The 18963-nt window shown below is 48.1% G+C and overlaps 1 pseudogene and 6 gene segments (V, D, J or C); 5 read left to right on the top strand and 2 right to left on the bottom strand.

The window, feature by feature from the left end:
* The first annotated feature begins 14 nt into the window (after positions 1 to 14).
* LOC117009974 lies at positions 15 to 1027 on the top strand (annotated as a pseudogene).
* A 361-nt stretch (positions 1028 to 1388) lies between these two features.
* Positions 1389 to 2867, top strand: LOC117009973. The segment is given in 4 exon segments: positions 1389 to 1395; positions 1702 to 2099; positions 2453 to 2574; positions 2804 to 2867. Coding segments are annotated over 4 exon segments (591 nt in total).
* Positions 2868 to 3322: 455 nt separating this feature from the next.
* Positions 3323 to 5676, top strand: LOC117009972. The segment is given in 3 exon segments: positions 3323 to 3530; positions 4673 to 5046; positions 5638 to 5676. Coding segments are annotated over 3 exon segments (621 nt in total).
* A 289-nt stretch (positions 5677 to 5965) lies between these two features.
* Positions 5966 to 6376, top strand: LOC117009971 (the record flags this gene model as incomplete). The annotated part of the segment is given in 1 exon segment: positions 5966 to 6376. A coding segment is annotated over 1 exon segment (411 nt), but the record flags the coding sequence as incomplete, so codon positions are not given.
* Positions 6377 to 6736: 360 nt separating this feature from the next.
* On the bottom strand, positions 6737 to 7207 carry LOC117009970. The segment is given in 1 exon segment: positions 6737 to 7207. A coding segment is annotated over 1 exon segment (471 nt).
* Positions 7208 to 7357: 150 nt separating this feature from the next.
* Positions 7358 to 7702, top strand: LOC117009969 (the record flags this gene model as incomplete). The annotated part of the segment is given in 1 exon segment: positions 7358 to 7702. A coding segment is annotated over 1 exon segment (345 nt), but the record flags the coding sequence as incomplete, so codon positions are not given.
* Positions 7703 to 9383: 1681 nt separating this feature from the next.
* LOC117009968 lies at positions 9384 to 12419 on the bottom strand (the record flags this gene model as incomplete). The annotated part of the segment is given in 3 exon segments: positions 9384 to 9500; positions 11238 to 11323; positions 12086 to 12419. Coding segments are annotated over 3 exon segments (537 nt in total), but the record flags the coding sequence as incomplete, so codon positions are not given.
* Between the last annotated feature and the right edge of the window lie 6544 nt (positions 12420 to 18963).

The raw sequence follows: 18963 nt of genomic DNA, 5'->3' as shown, positions 1-18963 counted from the left end.
GGGAACAAGGGGAGATGGGGATGAGGCGCCGGATCCGGGTACGTTAGGGTTAAATTGATTTTGAACCCAAAATATTCCGTTCCTACCCCTGAGTGTGACAGTCATTAACGGCATAAAGTTGTATTATAACCCTGATTGCCAATAATTAATCACCCTGAGAAAAATCAATTAAATGAAAAAAAATATAAATTAAAAAATTGAAACCCTAGAATTTAATTATTCCTACAGATTTAGGAGGTTTATCTAGAGTTGCCCTTAGTTGTCATCCCTAGTAACTCTTATTAACAGCGCTAATTATGGCCCCCAGCAGGTGCCAGCAGCTGCAGCTGCACTGAAAGCAAAACCTGAAATTTGGGGCCATTTTGGGCCTTTTTGTGGCTTTTTGGGGAAGTCCCCAAAGGGGCGGATCCGGCCCTGAAAGCAGAAAAACCTGAGCCAGGAGGGTTTGGGTTCATTTCATTAATTGTTTGTTAATTGAAGATATTTTCATTATTTTCTGTGATTTTTAAATTCAGGAAAATTCTGAGGGAGATTTAGATCAAACCAGTGGAGTCTGGGGCTGAACCGGTGAAGATTTGGGGATGGGATGAGGCAGCCGTGACCCTGCTGGAGTGCGAGGGGGGACCTCCAGCCCCCCGGGGGGTCCCTGACTCTGCTCTGCCGTGGGTCTGGGTTCACTTTTGGGAGTTACGACATGACCTGGGTTCGGCAAAGCCCCGGGAAGGCGCTGGAATGGCTGGCAGGGATCAGGAGCGATGGCAGCAGCACCGAGTACGCGCCGTCGGTCAAGGGCCGGTTCTCGATCTCCAGGGACAACGGGCAGAGCTCGGTGACGCTGACCATGAACAACCTCAAGGACGAGGATTCCGCTGTTTATTTCTGTGCCAGGGGTTATGCTAATGATGCTCGTGCTAATGATGCTCGTGCTAATGATGCTCGTGCTAATGATGCTGTTTTTTCCCTGTCCCCATCACTGTGCCCCCGTCGTCTCCACACCTCAGGTCTTGACTCTGAACTTGAACACTGAGCCTGAGTCTTTAGTACTGGGCCTAAAGTTAAGATTTATATCTGCTGGAATCTGTTTCCCAGAGGAACTCATCTCAGACGTGTCCTCCCACACCTGAACTGCACCTGACCAAATAAAGGGGTCAAGGTTTGGGGTGTGAGGAAAAGGTCTGGGGACATTTGGGGACATTTGGGGAACGGTGGGGATGCAGTGACAGGGATGGGGCCAAAACCATCACCATAAGCACCAGCCCAATCAGCATAACCACCAGCAGCCTTGGCACAGAAATAAACGGCGGAATCCTCGTCCTTGAGGCTGTTCATGGTCAGCGTCACCGAGCTCTGCCCGTTGTCCCTGGAGATCGTGAACCGGCCCTTGAACGATGGCGCGTACCAGGTGCTGCCACCACCGTAGCTGATCTCTGCGACAAATTCCAGCGCCTTCCCGGGGCTCTGGCGGGCCCACATCATATTGAAACTCCCAAAATTGAACCCAGACCCGCGGCAGAGCATAGTCAGGGACCCCCTGGGGGCTGGAGGTCCCCCCCGCACTCCAGCAGGGTCACGGCCGCCCGGAGTCCTGCGGGAACAAGGGGAGATGGGGATGAGGCGCCCGATCCGGGCGTGGTCCGGGCTGGGCGTGGCGCTCTGGGGCCCCTGGGGATGCAGAAACAAAGAGTCTGTGCCCAGTCCCAGTTACAAAGTGTTCATTGGGATATTTGTGTTTATCTCAATCTGGGACGACCGTGACCCTCCTGGAGTCCGGGGGGGACCTCCAGCCCCCCGGGGCCCTCCTGGCCCTCGTGTGCCGCGCCTCCGGGTTCAATTTTGGGAGTCACGGAATGTCCTGGATCCGCCAGAGCCCGGGGAAGACTCTGGAATTCGTCGCAGGGATGAACTCCAACGGTGACAGCACCGGCTACGCACCGTCGGTGCGGCACCGGTTCTCTATCTCCAGGGACAACGGGCAGAGCTCGGTGACGCTGACCATGAACAGCCTCAAGGACGAGGATTCCGCCGTTTATTTCTGTGCCAAAAATGCTGATGGTGGCTGGGGCAGTGCTATTGCTGGTTTTGGTGGTTGTGGTGGCTGGGTTGGTTTTTTGGGTTCTGGCCCTGTCCCTCTTGCTGTGTCCTTAAACGTCCCCAGATGTCCCCAGACCCTGGGGATCTCTTGCTGGATGAATTTTCTGCTGCTCAGAGCGTTGTTCCAGCCCAGTGTCGATGCTCAGACCATTGTCCCATTTCTCCTTTATTTTTACATCTCTCTGAACTTTTCTGCGGACAAACCTTCATCTTTTAACTCAGCTCTGACTGCAGATTGCTCTCCCTGACTCCTGCCCATTGCAGCTGTCCCAAACCCTCGGATTTTAAGGATTCTCACACCCAAATATCCCAAATTCCCCAGATTCTTCCACCGAAACCCAACTGCCAATTCCATTCCCAGATCCGGCACCGAACCGATTCCCTTGGTGCCGGCTCCGCATCGGCTCAGCCAGACACCGGGGGAGCTGGAAAAGATTTGGGCAAAATTGTCAAAATTGGGGGGAAATTTAAGAGTTGGGACGAGTACGGAAGATTTTGGGGGAGGACGTGAAGGAGGGAATCAGTGGTTGGGATTTCAGAGAAGGATTTGGGGATTTTGGGACATTTGGGAACCCAGAACTGCGGGCATTCGGTCACAGCTGGAATCGTCTGCAAAACCAACAAAACCAGAGTCAGGAGTCCAAGCGCTGCTGTAACATCTGACACAGAAATAAACGGCGGAATCCTCGTCCTTGAGGTTGTTCATGGTCAGCGTCACCGAGCTCTGCCCGTCGTCAGTGGTCAACGTGAACCGGCCCTTGACCGATGATGCATAGAAGGTTTTTCCAGATTTCCTACTCCGTCCTGCAATGATTTCCAACCCCTTCCTGGGGCTCTGGCGGATCCAACCCAATCCATAACTCCCGAAATCAAACCCAGACGTGCGGCAGAGCAGAGTCAGGGACCCCCCGGGGGGCTGGAGCTCCCCCCCGCACTCCAGCAGGGTCACGGCCGCCCGGAGCCCTGCGGGAACAAGGGGAGATGGGGATGAGGCGCTGGATCCGGGCGTGGCCCGGGCTGGGCGTGGCGCTCCGGAGGCACCCGGGGATGCAGAAACAAAGACTCAGTACTCTGTTCAAGTTACAAAGGTGTTTATTGTGATTGTTATTCACATTTATATCATCTTTGGGTGGTCGTGACCCTGCTGGAGTCTTGGGGGGACCTCCAGCCCCCCGGGGCGTCTCTGGCCCTTGTGTGCCGCGCCTCTGGATTCAATTTTGGGAGTCACTGGATGACCTGGGTCCGCCAGAGCCCTGGGAGGGCGCTGGAATTCGTCGTAGGGATCTACCCTAATAGTGAATACTCCGCATACGCACCATCAGCCAAGGGCCGGTTCTCGATCTCCAGGGACAACGGGCAGAGCTCGGTGACACTGACCATGAACGACCTCAAGGACGAGGATTCCGGCGTTTATTTCTGTGCCAGAAATCCTGGTGGTGGTTGGGCTGCTGCTCTGTCCCCAGCTGTCCCCAGACCCCTCTCCTGTCCCTGTCCATCCCCCCTTCCTCCGACCGAGGCCAAGGTGGGGACAGCATCAGTGTCTGTTCCCCACACATCAGCACCATGTGGGGTTTGGGGGACGGGTCTGGGGACATTTGGGGACAGGGACAGGGCACAGCGACCGGGAAGGGGTCGACACCATCAGCAGATAAAGCAACAGCGTGATCACCAGCAGCACCAGCACTTTTGTCGCAGAAATAAACGGCGGAATCCTCGTCCTTGAGGTTGTTCATGGTCAGCGTCACCGAGCTCTGCCCGTTGTCCCTGGAGATCGTGAACCGACCCTGCACCGACGGCGCGTACCGGGTGTAACTGCCATCGTTCTTGATCCCTGCGATCCATTCCAGCGCCTTCCCGGGGCTCTGGCGAGTCCAGAACATTCCATAATCCCCGAAAGAGAATCCATTTCCATAGCAGAGCAGAGTCAGGGACGCCCCGGGGGCTGGAGGTTCCCCCCGCACTCCTCCAGGGTCATGGCCGCCTCATCCCAGCCCCAAATCTTCACGGGTTCTTCCCCAGACTCCACTGGTTTGATCTAAATCTCCCCCAGAATTTTCCTGAATTAAATAATCACTGAAAATAATGGAAATATCTGCAATTTATAATAACTTAATGAAATGAACCCAAACCCTCCTGGTTCAGGTTTTTCTGCTCTCAGGGCTGGATTCACCCCTTTGGGGACTTCCCCAAAAAGCCACAAAAGACCCAAAATGGCCCCAAATTTCAGGTTTTGCTTTCAGTGCAGCTGCAGCTGCTGGCACCTGCTGGGGGCCGTAATTAGTGCAGTTAATTAGAGTTACTAGGGATGACAACTAAGGGCAACTCTAGATAAACCCCCTAAATCAGAAGGAATAATTAAATTCAAGTGTTTAATTTTTTCATTTATATTATTTTCATTTAATTGATTTTTCTCAGGGTTATTAATTATTGGCAATCAGGGTTATAATAATACTTCACTGGGGTTAATGACTGTCATCATCAGAGCTAATAATGGAATATAATTGGGTTCAAAGTCAATTTCACCACACCGTGCCCGGATCCGGCGCCTCATCCCCATCTCCCCTTGTTCCCGCAGGGCTCCGGGCGGCCGTGACCCTGCTGGAGTGCGGGGGGGACCTCCAGCCCCCCGGGGGGTCCCTGACTCTGCTCTGCCGCGGGAATGGATTCGATTTTGGGAATTACGCCATGATGTGGATGCGGCAGAGCCCCGGGAAGGTGCTGGAAAAGGTCGCCTATATCAGCTTCAACAGTTCAGAAATTTCCTACGCACTGTCAGTGCGGGGCCGGTTCTCGATCTCCAGGGACAACGGGCAGAGCTCGGTGACGCTGACCATGAACAATCTCAAGGACGAGGATTCCGGCGTTTATTTCTGCACCAAAAATTATTATGGGTATAGCGCTGCTGGTGGTGATATTGCAGGTTCTGGGCATGTCTCCGTCACCATGTCCCCACCTGTCCCCAAGTGTCCCCAGACCCTGCCCCCAAACCCCAACCCCTGACCCCATTCCTGTCCCCCTGGCCCAGTCTGCAACTGGTTCTGCCCCGTATCTCTGCCCTGACCCCGATCTCCACTCTTGGTCCCACGTCCTGACCCTCGCTTCTGATTTCGGGGGATTCCCTCAGGGTTTGGTGGCGGTGACTGAGATTTGAGGTGACCCAGGGGAATCCTCAGGGAAACGCCCGCGAGGGAAGGGAAAGGAAATCTGGGGTGAAAGGTGGAGATTTGGGGGAATGGTCCCAACCTAGGGGGAAGTGGAGATTAAGGACAGTGCGGGAGGTGTTTGGGGTAAAAGGGCCGAGATTTGAGGGAAAGAGTTGGGATTTGGGGAAGAATGTGGGAATTATGGGATATTTGGGGACTTGTCAATGAGGGCTTGGGACCAGACCCGGCATTGTCAATATAACCTGCATGAGCAGCAGCACCAGCAACACCACCGCTGTAACAACCACTGTCATAACATTTGATACAGAAATAAACGGCGGAATCCTCGTCCTTGAGGTTGTTCATGGTCAGCGTCACCGAGCTCTGCCCGTTGTCCCTGGAGATCGAGAACGGGCCCTGCACCGACGGAGCGAGGTCGTAGGAGTCATCATTGTCGATACTCGCAACGAATTCCAGCACCTTCCCGGGGCTCTGGCGGATCCACAGCATTCCATAATTCCCAAAATCGAATCCATTCCCATGGCAGAGCAGAGTCAGGGACCCCCCGGGGGCTGGAGCCGAGATAAACACAAATATCCCAATGAACACTTTGTAACTGGGACTGGGCACAGACTCTTTGTTTCTGCATCCCCAGGGGCCCCAGAGCGCCACGCCCAGCCCGGGCCACGCCCGGATCCGGCGCCTCATCCCCATCTCCCCTTGTTCCCGCAGGGCTCCAGGCGGCCGTGACCCTGCTGGAGTGCGGGGGGGACCTCCAGCCCCCCGGGGGGTCCCTGACTCTGCTCTGCCATGGATCTGGGTTTGATTTTGGGAACTACGAAATCTACTGGATCCGCCAGAGCCCTGGGCAGGTGCTGGAATGGATCGCACAGATCAACAGCGCTGGTGACAACTCCGAGTACGCGCCGTCGGTCAAGGGCCGGTTCTCGCTCTCCAGGGACAACGGGCAGAGCTCGGTGACGCTGACCATGAACAGCCTCAAGGACGAGGATTCCGGCGTTTATTTCTGCGCCAGATGTTACACCAATAACTGTGAATGGGCGGCTTCTGCTGTTGTTGATTTCGCACATGGTGCCGGTTGTGGCCCAATGCGGGAAGAGCTGGCTCACCATATGTCCTAAAAATCCCCAAATTTTCCCCCAAATGCCAGATATTGATCCCATACTTCAGCTACTCACCAAGACTCCTCCATCGTGGCCCCAATTCTCAATTTTGGCCCAAATCTCCCCCGGCTCCCCCTCCCCTGATTGGCCGAGCTGACACGGAGCCGACGCCGGCAGAAGCGGTTCGGTGCCGGGTCTGGGGCTGGGTCGGAGTCTTTGCCCAAATCCCTGAATTTCTGATTTTTGGGTTGAGATTTGGGGCAGAACCAGGGGAGGGTTTGGGGCCAGATGTGACCATTGGGGAAGCCGGGGGAGACTGGGGACAAAGGGGCAGGACTGGGGCAGAGGCTGAGGGCTGGGGGAAGGATCTGGGGACATTTAGGGACAGGTGGGACTGGGTGCTGGGATTTGGCATGAACGTGAAACAGCCAACCAAACAGCATAAGCAGCACCAGCAGGACCACCACCACCGTAAGCATCTTTGGCACAGAAATAAACGGCGGAATCCTCGTCCTTGAGGTTGTTCATGGTCAGTGTCACCGAGCTCTGCCCGTTGTCCCTGGAGATCGTGAACCGGCCCTTGACTGATGGCGCGTAGTAGGTGCTGCCACTGCTGCTGATCCCTGCGAGCCATTCCAGCGCCTTCCCGGGGCTCTGGCGGACCCAGTACATGCCAAAACTCCCAAACGTGAACCCAGACCCATGGCAGAGCAGAGTCAGGGACCCCCCGGGGGGCTGGAGGTCCCCCCCGCACTCCAGCAGGGTCACGGCCGCCTCATCCCAGCCCCAAATCTTCACCAGTTCTGCCCCAAACCACCCAGGACCCCGTACCCGGCAAATCCCGGCCATGGCCTCGAGCTCCCTCCCGCTCCTCGCCCTCCTGGCCCTGCTGGCCCTGCCAGGTGGGTCCCGGGCGCCTCCGGAGCGCCACGCCCAGCCCGGGCCACGCCCGGATCCGGTGCCTCATCCCCATCTCCCCTTGTTCCCGCAGGGCTCCGGGCCGCCGTGACCCTGCTGGAGTGCGGGGGGGACCTCCAGCCCCCCGGGGGGTCCCTGACTCTGCTCTGCCGCGGGAATGAATTCAGTTTCGAGAGTTTTGACATGTACTGGGTCCGGCAAAGACCTGGGAAGGTGCTGGAATTCGTCGCATGGATCAACGACGATGGTGTCAGCACCGGTTACGCGCCGTCGGTCAAGGGCCGGTTCTCGATCTCCAGGGACAACGGGCAGAGCTCGGTGACGCTGACCATGAACAACCTCAAGGACGAGGATTCCGCCGTTTATTTCTGCGCTAAAGATGCTGATGGTGCTGATGGTTATGATGCTGGTGAAATTGACCGTTAAGACCCCATCCCCAAATGTCCCCAAATGTCCCCAGACCCTTCCCCAAATCCCAACCCTTCACCCCCACCTTGAGCACCAACCCCGAATCTTCAGCACTGGGCCCAAGCTGTAACAGCCTTGGGAGTTCTGCATCTCCAGTTTGGGGATTGTTTGGAGCGTCTTTTGTCTTCATTTGGGGACTGGTGCGGATCGGATGACGGCTACGAGTGAAAATCATCAACGTAACGAGTGCCAGCGTCATCACCAACACCACCGGCACGTTCGGCACTGAAACAGGAACCGGTGCCTCATCCCCATCTCCCCTTGTTCCCGCAGGGCTCCGGGCGACCGTGACCCTGCTGGAGTGCAGGGCAGACCTCCAACCCCCCGGGGCATCCCTGACTCTGCTCTGCCGTGCCTCCGGGTTCAATTTTGGGAGTTACGAAATGTACTGGATCCGCCAAAGACCCCGCAATGCACTGGAATGGGTTGTAGGGATCAACACCAATGATGGCAGAACCGCCTACGCGTCCTCAGTCAAGGGACGGTTCTCGATCTCCAGGGACAACGGGCAGAGCTCGGTGACGCTGACCATGAACAACCTCAAGGACGAGGATTCCGCCGTTTATTTCTGTGCCAAAAATGCTGGAGATTATGGTGATACTCTTAATATTAATAATGTTGACAGTTTCCAACCCCCACCCCGATCACTGGGTGTCCACCTGAACCCAAATGTCCTCGGATACCTCTCCAAAATCCCAAGCTGTCACCTCAGCATTGAGCACTGATCCCGAGGCATTAACGCAACGATTTTAAGACCAAAGTTTGGATCCAGGGCCGAGTGTTGAGGTTTGGGGCGCAGAGCTCAAAGCTTTGGAGGAACGGTCAAGAGCTGGGTCAGGGGTTGGGATTGGCAGAAAAGGTCGGGGGGGTCAGATTTGCAGCAGAACCAGTTCCAGGTTGGATCCCGGGAAAAGGAATGGTGTGAGGGGTTGGGGTTTGGAGGAAGGGTCTCGGGACAACTACAGAGAGGTGGGGACAAGGGGGTGACAAGGTTACCAGGATGCGTCCAAAATCATCAACATGACCATCAACAGCACAGCAATCATCAAAATATCTGACGCAGAAATAAACGGCGGAATCCTCGTCCTTGAGGCTGTTCATGGTCAGCGTCTCCGAGCTCTGCCCGTTGTCCCTGGAGATCCTGAACCGACCCTTGACTGATGGTGGATCCCGAGTGTCTCCATCATAGTCAATCGCTGCCACATATTCCAGCGCCTTCCCGAGGCTCTGGCGAACCCAGACCATGGAGGAATGCCCGAAATCGAATCCATTCCCGTGGCAGAGCACAGTCAAGGACCCCCCGGGGGGTGGGAGGTCCCCCCCGCACTCAGCAGCCCAGAGTTGAGGATTTGACACAAAGAGCTGAGAATTCGGGGCAGAGCCCATCCAGGTGTGCAGCAAAGGGTCGGGGTTGGGCCAAGGGCTGAGATTTGGGGTGAGGGGACAGGTGGGGACACAACGATGGGGGCAGGACCGAAACCACCATGGTCAGGATGAGGAACAGGATCAGCACAGCAACCATCCGGAGTTTTGGCACAGAAATTGGCGCCGTGACCCTGCTGGAGTCCGGGGGGGACCTCCAGCCGCCCGGGGCATCTTTGACCCTTGTTTGTCGCACCTCCGGTTTCACTCTCGGGGATTATGGGATGTACTGGATCCAGCAGAGCTCTGGGAAGGCGCTGGAATTGGTCGCGGCGATCAGCAGCGCTGGTAGCACCACCTGGTTCGGGCTCTCGGTGCAGGGTCGGTTCTCGATCTCCAGGGACAACGGGCAGAGCTCGCTGACGCTGACCATGAACAACCTCAAGGACGAGGATTCCGCCGTTTATTTCTGTGCCAGAAATGCTGGAGCTTGTTAGGGCTCTGGTTGTACTGCTTGTCATATTGACGGTGCAGGGCCACGGCCCCACCTGTCCCCAAATGTCCCCAGACCCTTCCCACTAACCCAACTGCTGACTCCATTCCTGTGCCTGCGACTCAGCCCAGAACTGGTTCAGCCCGAAATCTCCACCCCTGACCTTTTCTGCCAATCCCAACCCCTGACCCAACTCTTGGCCGTTCCTCCAAAGCTTTGAACTCTGCGCCCCAAACCTCAGCACTCGGCCCTGGACCCAACCGTTAATCTTAAAGACTTTGGGCTAAAGTTCAAATTTGGGACAGTGCTAAAGACTTGTGGTCCGATCTGAAAGGCGGGGTCAAGGGTTGAGGTTTGGGGGAAGGGTCTGGGGACATTTGGGGACCGGTGGGGACACAGTGATATGGTTTCAACCAAAACCAACTACAAAAAAACCACCAGCCCAACCACCATAACCATCAGCATTTTTGGCACAGAAATAAACGGCGGAATCCTCGTCCTTGAGGTTGTTCATGGTCAGCGTCACCGAGCTCTGCCCGTTGTCCCTGGACATCGAGAACCGGCCCTGCACCGATGTACGTACCGGGTGTAACCACCATTGTCAATACTCGCAATGACTTCCAGCCCCTTCCCGGGACTCTGACGGACCCAGAACATTCCATAATCCCCAAAATCGAATCCATTCCCACTGCAGAGCAGAGTCAGGGACCCCCCGGGGGACTGGAGGTCCCCCCCGCACTCCAGCAGGGTCACGGCTGCCCGGAGCCCTGCGGGAACAAGGGGAGATGGGGATGAGGCGCCGGATCCGGGCGTGGCCCGGGCTGGGCGTGGCGCTCTGGGGCCCCTGGGGATGCAGAAACAAAGAGTCTGTGCCCAGTCCCCGTTACAAAGTGTTTGTTGGGATATTTGTGTTTATCTCGGCTCCAGCCCCCCGGGGCTCCCTGACTCTGCTCTGCCACGGGAATGGATTCGATTTTGGGAGTTTTGCCATGATGTGGAATCGCCAGAGCCCCGGGAAGGCACTGGAATTCGTCGCTTATATCAGCAGCAGCGGTGGCAGCACCTACTACGCGCCATCGGTGCAGGGCCGGTTCACGATCTCCAGGGACAACGGGCAGAGCTCGGTGACGCTGACCATGAACAACCTCAAGGACGAGGATTCCGCTGTTTATTTCTGTGCCAAAACTGCTGGTGCTGGTTGGACTGCTGATGCTAGTGGCGCTGCTAATGTTGATGGTTTTGGCCCCATTCCCCTCCCTGCATTCCCGCCGTTCCTCAGTTGTCCCCAGACCCATTCCTCACACCCCAACCCCTGACCCCTTTATTTGCTCAGGTTGAGTCAGATGTGGGAGGATACATCTGAGATGAGTTCCTCTGGGAAAGATATTCCAGCAGATTCCAAAAGACTCTGACAGATATAAATCTTAACTTTGGGCCCAGCACTAAAGACTCAGGGTCAGTGTTCAAGGTCAGAGTCAAGACTTAAGGTGTGGAGACGACGGGGGCACAGTGATGGGGACAGGGACAAACAGCATCATTACCAGCAGCATCATCAGCACCAGCAGCAAAACCACCACCCCTGGCACAGAAATAAACGGCGGAATCCTCGTCCTTGAGGTTGTTCATGGTCAGAGTCACCGAGCTCTGCCCGTTGTCCTTGGAGATCGTGAACCGGCCCTTGACTGACGGCGCGTAGTAGGTGCTGCCAGTGTTGGTGGCGATCCCTGCGACCCATTCCAGAGCTTTCCCAGGGCTCTGCCGAACCCAACCAATGGAGTAACTCCCAAAATCGTATCCAGACGTGCGGCAGAGCAGAGACAGGGATCCCCCGAGGGTTGGAGGTCCCCCCCGCACTCCAGCAGGGTCACGGTCGCCAAACCAAGATAAACACAAATATCCCAATGAACACTTTGTGACTGGGACTGGGCACAGACTCTTTGTTTCTGCATCCCCAGGGACCCCAGAGTGCCACGCCCAGCCCGGGCCACGCCCGGATCCGGCGCCTCATCCCCATCTCCCCTTGTTCCTGCAAGGCTCCGGGCGGCTGTGACCCTGCTGGAGTGTGGGGGGGACCTCCAGCCCCCCGGGGGGTCCCTGACTCTGCTCTGCCGCACCTCCGGGTTCACTTTTGGGAGTTACGACATGGCCTGGGTTCGGCAAAGCCCCGGGAAGGCGCTGGAATGGCTCGCAGGGATCAGGAGCGATGGCAGCAGCACCTGCTACCCAATGTCGATCAAGGGCCGGTCTTGACTGTGACCTTGAACACTGACCCTGAGTCTTTAGTACTGGGCCCAAAGTTAAGATTTGTATCTGCTGGAATCTGTTTCCCAGAGGAACTCGTCTCAGACATGTCCTCCCACACCTGAACTGCACCTGACCAAATAAAGGGGTCAAGGTTTGGGGTGTGAGGAAAAGGTCTGGGGACATTTGGGGACATTTGGGGAACAGTGGGGATGCAGTGACAGGGATGGGGCCAAAACCATCACCATAAGCACCAGCCCAATCAGCATAACCACCAGCAGCCTTGGCACAGAAATAAACGCCGGAATCCTCGTCCTTGAGGTTGTTCATGGTCAGCGTCACCGAGCTCTGCCCGTTGTCCCTGGAGATCGAGAACCGGCCCTTGACCGATGGCGCGTACCAGGTGTTGCCACCACCGTAGCTGATCTCTGCGACAAATTCCAGCGCCTTCCCGAAGCTCTGCCGAACCCAGCCCATGTAGGAACTCCCAAAATCGAACCCGGAGGCGTGGCAGAGCAGAGTCAGGGACCCCCCGGGGGGCTGGAGGTCCCCCCCGCACTCCAGCAGGGTCACGGCCGCCCGGAGCCCTGCGGGAACAAGGGGAGATGGGGATGAGGCGCCGGATCCGGGCGTGTTGGGTTTAAATTGACTTTGAACCGAAATATTCCATTGTTAGTCCTTAGGGTGACAGTCATTAATCCTAATAAAGTTTTATTGTAACTCTGATTGCCAATAATAAATAACCCTGAGAAAAATCAATGGAATGAAAAAAATATAAATGAAAAAAGTGAAACACTTGAATTTAATTATTCCTACTGATTTAGGAGGTTTATCTAGGGTTGGCCTTACTTTTCATCCCTAGTAACTCTAATTAACTGCACTAATTACGGCCCCCAGCAGGTGCCAGCAGCTGCTGCTGCACTGAAAGCAAAACCCGAAATTTGGGGCCATTTTGGGCCTTTTTGTGGTTTTTTGGGGAAGTCCCCAAAGGGGCGGATCCGACCCTGAGAGCAGAAAAACCTGAGCCAGGAGGGTTTGGGTTCATTTCATTAATTGTGTGTTAATTGAATTTATTTCTATTATTTTCTGTGATTTTTAATTCGGGTTTTCGTCAATTTATCGGATTTTGGGCATTTATTTTATTTTATTTTATTTTATTTTATTTTATTTTATTTTATTTTATTTTATTTTTTAATTTAATTTAATTTAATTTAATTTAATTTTAATTTAATTTTAATTTTAATTTTATTTATTTTATATTAATTATATTTTTATGTTATTGAATAATATTTTAATTATATTTTTAATTATTTATTTTTATTTTATTTTATATATATATATTTTTAATATGGTTTTATATCTATTTTTATTTATTTATTTATTTTAATTTAATTTAATTTTTTATTTCATTTTATTTTAAATAAATTAAATTAAATTAATTTTTTTCATTTTATTTTATTTTATTTTATTTTATTTTATTTTATTTTATTTTATTTTATTTTATTTTATTTTATTCTATTTTATCCTATTTTATTTTATTTTATTGTAATTATTGTCCTTAAATTTGGTTAGTATTTGCTATTAGCGTCGTTTTATTATTTTTATTTTATTTTTATTTTTATTTCAATAACGTTATTAATAATATTTATTATTTCTATTCATTTTCTTTTTTTCACAGGATTCTTTTCCTTTATCTCGATTCTTATCTTAATTATTTCTCATTAATTACTCTTGTTAATTATTAATTTTCTTTGATATTTGTTAATTTTAATCGGTGTTTATTATCTTTAATTATTTTCTATATTTCCTAATAATTTTAATTGTGATTATTTTCATTATTTTGCTTCAATTGATCAAATTATTGATCTCCTGTTATTATTTTTATTTTAAATTTATTTTATTTATTTATTTTAAATTAATTTCAAATTTTAGTTTTTTGATTTCGTCATTTCTAACTTAAAATAATTTAATTGAGTTTAATTAACAGTTTTTAATTTTGTTTTATATTAGTTTTATTTCATTTTTATTTGTATTTATTTATTTTATTTGAGTTTTATTTCATTTTTATTTTTGTATTTTAATTTAATTTAATTTTCTTTTGTTTTATTTTATTTTATTTTATTTTCGTTTATTTTATTTTATTTTATTTTATTTTATTTTATTTTATTTTATTTTATTTTATTTTATTTATTGATTTTCCTGCCCTTAAATTTTTGTTTTCCTTCCATTAATAATTTAATTTCCTTTTATTAATTAAATTGTCAATTTTTAATTGCTCTTAATCGCTGATTTAATCCTGAAATTAATTAATTCTTTGCCAATCGTGGAACTTCATTTTTGTTCTGCAATTTCTATTTTAATTTATTTCATTTAATTTTAATTTAATTACAGATAAATTACTTTAATCATTAATTTGTTAACTTTGGTTTTTTGAGGTTTATTAATGACTTTAATTTTTTTTATTTTGTTCGGATTATTTTTCTTTTAAGATATTTCTCTTTATTATTATTCATTATTTTTATTTTGTTTTAAAATATTTTTTATTTATTTCATTATCCTTTAATATTTTACCCGGTTATTATTGTTTATTAACACCGATTAAAGTTAATTAAATTTAATTAAGTTTTAATTATCATTAATAAAACTCTTATTTCAATTACAAAATAAATAATTTCATTTTCTTCTCGGTTTTATTTGGTTTTATTTTCTTTTATTTTTTACCTTTGCAATTGTTTGGAGTTTTTGGTGATAAAGTGAAATAAAAAGGAATTAAATGGAATTAAATAATTGTAATTAAACAATTAAATAATCAAATAAAATTAAAAATGAAGTGAAATAAAATATTCAACACGTGTGTTTTATTTTATTTTAAAATTCTATTTTATTTAATTTTATTTTTAAATTTCATTTTATTTTTTATATTTTTAATTTTTATTTTAATTTTTATTTTTATTTTTAAATTTAGTTTAATGTAATTTAATTTAATGTAATGTAATTTAATTTTATTTTATTATTTTATTTTACTTTATTTTACTTTATTTTATTTTATTTTTATTTATTTTATTTTATTTTATTTTATCCCAATTTAATATGAATTTTAAAAATGAAACGGAATAAAAAATTGAATTAAAAATAAAAGGAAATTAAAATGATAAAAAATTTATCATCACAAATTTTGTAATTAATTAATTGATATAAAATACATTTATTTATAATTTATTATTTAATAATTAAATAAAAGGAAATCGAATAAGGGAAAATAAATGGAATTAAGAGTGACAGTTGAATAAATGAATTAAAATTTAATAATAAATAAAATTAAATAAAATTGAAATTAAAAATAAATTTAAACGTGATAAAAATAATTGGGAAAATAAAGGAAATAAAATGAAAAAGAGAAGAAATAAAATAAAAATTAAATAAAGTAAATATAAGGGGAAATAAAGGAAAGAAAGAAGCCAATAAATTGAATTAGTAATTGGAATTTAAAAATTATATAAATGGAATTAAATTAATTAATTGAAGTGGAATATTTAAATTAAAGATAATGAAAATTAAATGAAAATAACAGAAAATGGAGAAAACAGAGACAGGAAATCGATGCAAATTAAAGAGGAAATGGGCGGGATAAAAGAAATAAAAATAAATTAATGCCGATAAATTAATTTAATTGATGAAATTAATTAAAATAAACGGAATAAAACGAAATTAATTAAAGGAGTGGTTGATAACCCTTTAAATAAACCCCAAAATTTTATAAAAGAAAAGAAACACGGATTAGTTTAGAAAAAAATAAATTGAAGAATTAAAATTAAATTCATATTAAATAAATTTAAATTTAGACTCTGTTAAATTAAATTAATTACAGCAAACAAACCCCTATTAAATAAAACCAAAATAAATTTCAATTAAACAAATTCAGCGGGATGAAATAAAAGCCGCGACGCCAGAAAATAAAATAAACAGGGGAAAAAAACCGAATAAATTTATTAAAATTAAAAATTAATAAAAATAATTCCAAATCCGCGCCGCCATTTCCCGCCGAGTGGCGGGCGCTGATTGGTCGAGCGGAAAGGGCGGGAACCAATCAGCGGCGGGCGCGGGAAGCGCGGGCTGATCTGCCCAGCAACGCGCTCTGATTGGCTGAGCGGCTCCGCGGGAGCCAATCAGCGACAAGGACGCTCCGGGACCCCCCGGTCCCCTCAGGGAGCCCCAAATCCCCTCAGGTACCGAAATTGCACCAAAAGTCACAAAATTATCCCCAAAATCTTCTTTAGAGTCACTCAGGGACCCCAAAATCCCCTCAGGGAACCCCAAAATCTCCTAAAGAACCCGAAAATCCCCAAATTCTCCCCAAATTCCCTCAGAGACCCCAAAATCCCCTCAGGTACCGAAATTGCTCTAAAACCACAAAATTCTCCCCAAAATCTTCCTTAAATTCACTCAGGGACCCAAAAATCCCCACAGGGAACCCCAAAATCTCCTAAAGAACCCGAAAATCCCCAAAATTCTCCCCAAAATTCCCTCAGGGAACCCCGAAATCTCCTCAGGTACCGAAATTGCCCTAAAACCACAAAATTATCCGCAAAATCTTCTTTAAATTCACTCAGGGACCCAAAATTCCCTCAGGGAACCCCAAAATCCCCTAAAGAACCCGAAAATCCCAAAATCCTCCCCAAATTCCCTCAGGGAACCCAAAATTCCCTCAGGGAACCCCAAAATTCCCTAAGGAACCCGAAAATTCCAAAATCCTCCCCAAAATCTCCTCAGGGATCCCCGAAATCTCCTCAGGTACCGAAATCGCCCCAAAACCCCAAAATTCTCCCCGAAATCTTCCTTAAATTCCATCAGGGACCCCAAAATCCCCTCAGGAACCCCAAAATCCCCTAAAGAATCCGAAAATTCCCAAAATTTTCCCCAAAATTCCCTCAGGGAGCCCCAAAATTTCCTAAAGAACCCGAAAATCCCAAAATTCTGCCCTAAATTTCCCCAGGGAACCCGAAATCTCCTCAGGTACCGAAATCGCCCCAAAACCACAAAATTATCCCCAAAATCTTCTTTAAATTCACTCAGGGACCCCAAAATCCTCTCAGGGAACCCCAAAATCCCCTAAAGAACCCGAAAATCCCCAAATTCTCCCCAAAATCCCCTCAGAAACCCCAAAATCCCCTCAGGGAGCCCCAAATCGCCTCAGGTACCGAAATTGCCCTAAAATCACAAAATTCTCCCCAAAATCTTCCTTAAATTCCCTCAGGGACCCCAAAATCCTTTCAGGGAACCCCAAAATCTCCTAAAGAACCCGAAAATCCCAAAATTATCCCCAAATTCCCTCAGGGAACCCGAAAATTCCCTCAGGGGGCCCCGAAATCGCCTCAGGTGCCGAAATTGCCCCAAAAATACAAAATTATCCCCAAAATCTTCCTTAAATTCCATCAGGGACCCCAAAATCCCCTCAGGGAGCCCCAAAATCTCCTAAAGAACCCGAAAATTCCAAAATTCTCCCCAAAATTCCCTCAGAAACCCCAAAATTCCCTCAGGGAGCCCCAAAATCTCAGGTACCGAAATTGCCCTAAAAGCACAGAATTATCCCCAAAATCTTCCTTAAATTCCATCAGGGAACCCCAAAATTCCCTCAGGGAACCCCAAAATCCCCTAAAGAACCCGAAAAGTCCAAAATTCTCCCCAAAATTCCCTCAGGGAACCCCAAAATCCCCTCAGGGAGCCCCAAAATCTCCTAAAGAATCCAAAAATCCCAAAATTCTGCCCTAAATTCCCTCAGGGACCCAAAAATTCCCTCAGGGAGCCCCGAAATCTCCTCAGGTACCGAAATCGCCCTAAAAACACAAAATTCTCCCCAAAATCTTCCTTAAATTCTCTCAGGGACCCCAAAATCCTCTCAGGGAACCCCAAAATCTCCTAAAGAACCCGAAAATCCCAAAATTCTCCCCAAAATTCCCTCAAGGAGCTCCAAAATCTCAGGTACCGAAATTGCCCTAAAATCACAGAATTATCCCCAAAATCTTCCTTAAATTCTCTCAGGGACCCCAAAATCCCTCATGGTCCCCAAAAATCCCTTCAGGAACCCCAAAATCTCCTAAAGAACCCGAAAATCCCCAAATTCTCCCCAAAATTCTCTCAGGGAACCCCAAAATTCCCTCAAGGAGCCCCAAAATCACCTCAGGTACCGAAATCGCCCCAAAACCCCAAAATTATTCCCAAAATCTTCCTTAAATTCACTCAGGGACCCCAAAATCCCCTCAGGGAGCCCCAAAATCTCCTAAAGAACCCGAAAATTCCAAAATTCTCCCCAAAATTCCCTCAGGGAGCCCCAAAATCCCCTCAGGGAGCCCCGAAATCTCCTCAGGTACCGAAATCGCCCCAAAAATACAAAATTCTCCCCAAAATCTTCCTTAAATTCCATCAGGGACCCCAAAATCCCCTCATGGAACACCAAAATAATCCCAAAATCCCCCTCAAAAAATCCCCAAATTCCACTCAGGACCCCTAAAATCCCAAAATCCACCCAAAATCCCTCCCAAAAAAAGCAAAAATCTCATTCAGGAACCACAAACCTCCTCGAAAAGCCCCAAATTTACCCCAAAATCTCCCCCAAAATCTCAAAAATTTCACTCGAGCACCCCCAAAATTCCCAAATCTGCCCCAAAATCATCCTGGGATCGTCCCAAAATCCCCAAAATCGCCCGAAAATCGCCCCAAATCCCACCAGAACCTCCAAAATTTCCCCTCAAATCCCCAAAATCCCCCCGAAAATTCCCCAAAAATGACCCAAACCCCTCTGGGACCCCCCAAAATCCCCCAAATTTCCCCAAATTCTCCCCAAAATCCCCGATATTTCCTCCAAAATCCCCGATATTCCCCCCAAAATCCCCCAAATTCCCCCCAAATCCCCAAATTCCCCCCAAAATCCCCGAAATTTTCTCCAAATCCTCCCGAAATGCCCCAAAATCCCCCCAAAATCCCCCAAATTCTCCCCAAAATCCCCAAAATTCCCCCAAACCCCCCCAAAATCCCCGAAATTTTCCCAAAATCTCCCCGAAAATCCCCAAAATCCCCCCAGGACCCCCGAAAATCTCCCCAAAATCCCCGAAATTTCCCCCAAAAA

Source organism: Catharus ustulatus, chromosome 38 (assembly GCF_009819885.2).
Source record: "Catharus ustulatus isolate bCatUst1 chromosome 38, bCatUst1.pri.v2, whole genome shotgun sequence".
Classification (NCBI taxonomy): Eukaryota; Metazoa; Chordata; class Aves; order Passeriformes; family Turdidae; genus Catharus; species Catharus ustulatus.
The sequence above is the reverse complement of the archived record's forward strand: the minus strand, read 5'-3'. Positions and strand labels throughout refer to the sequence as shown.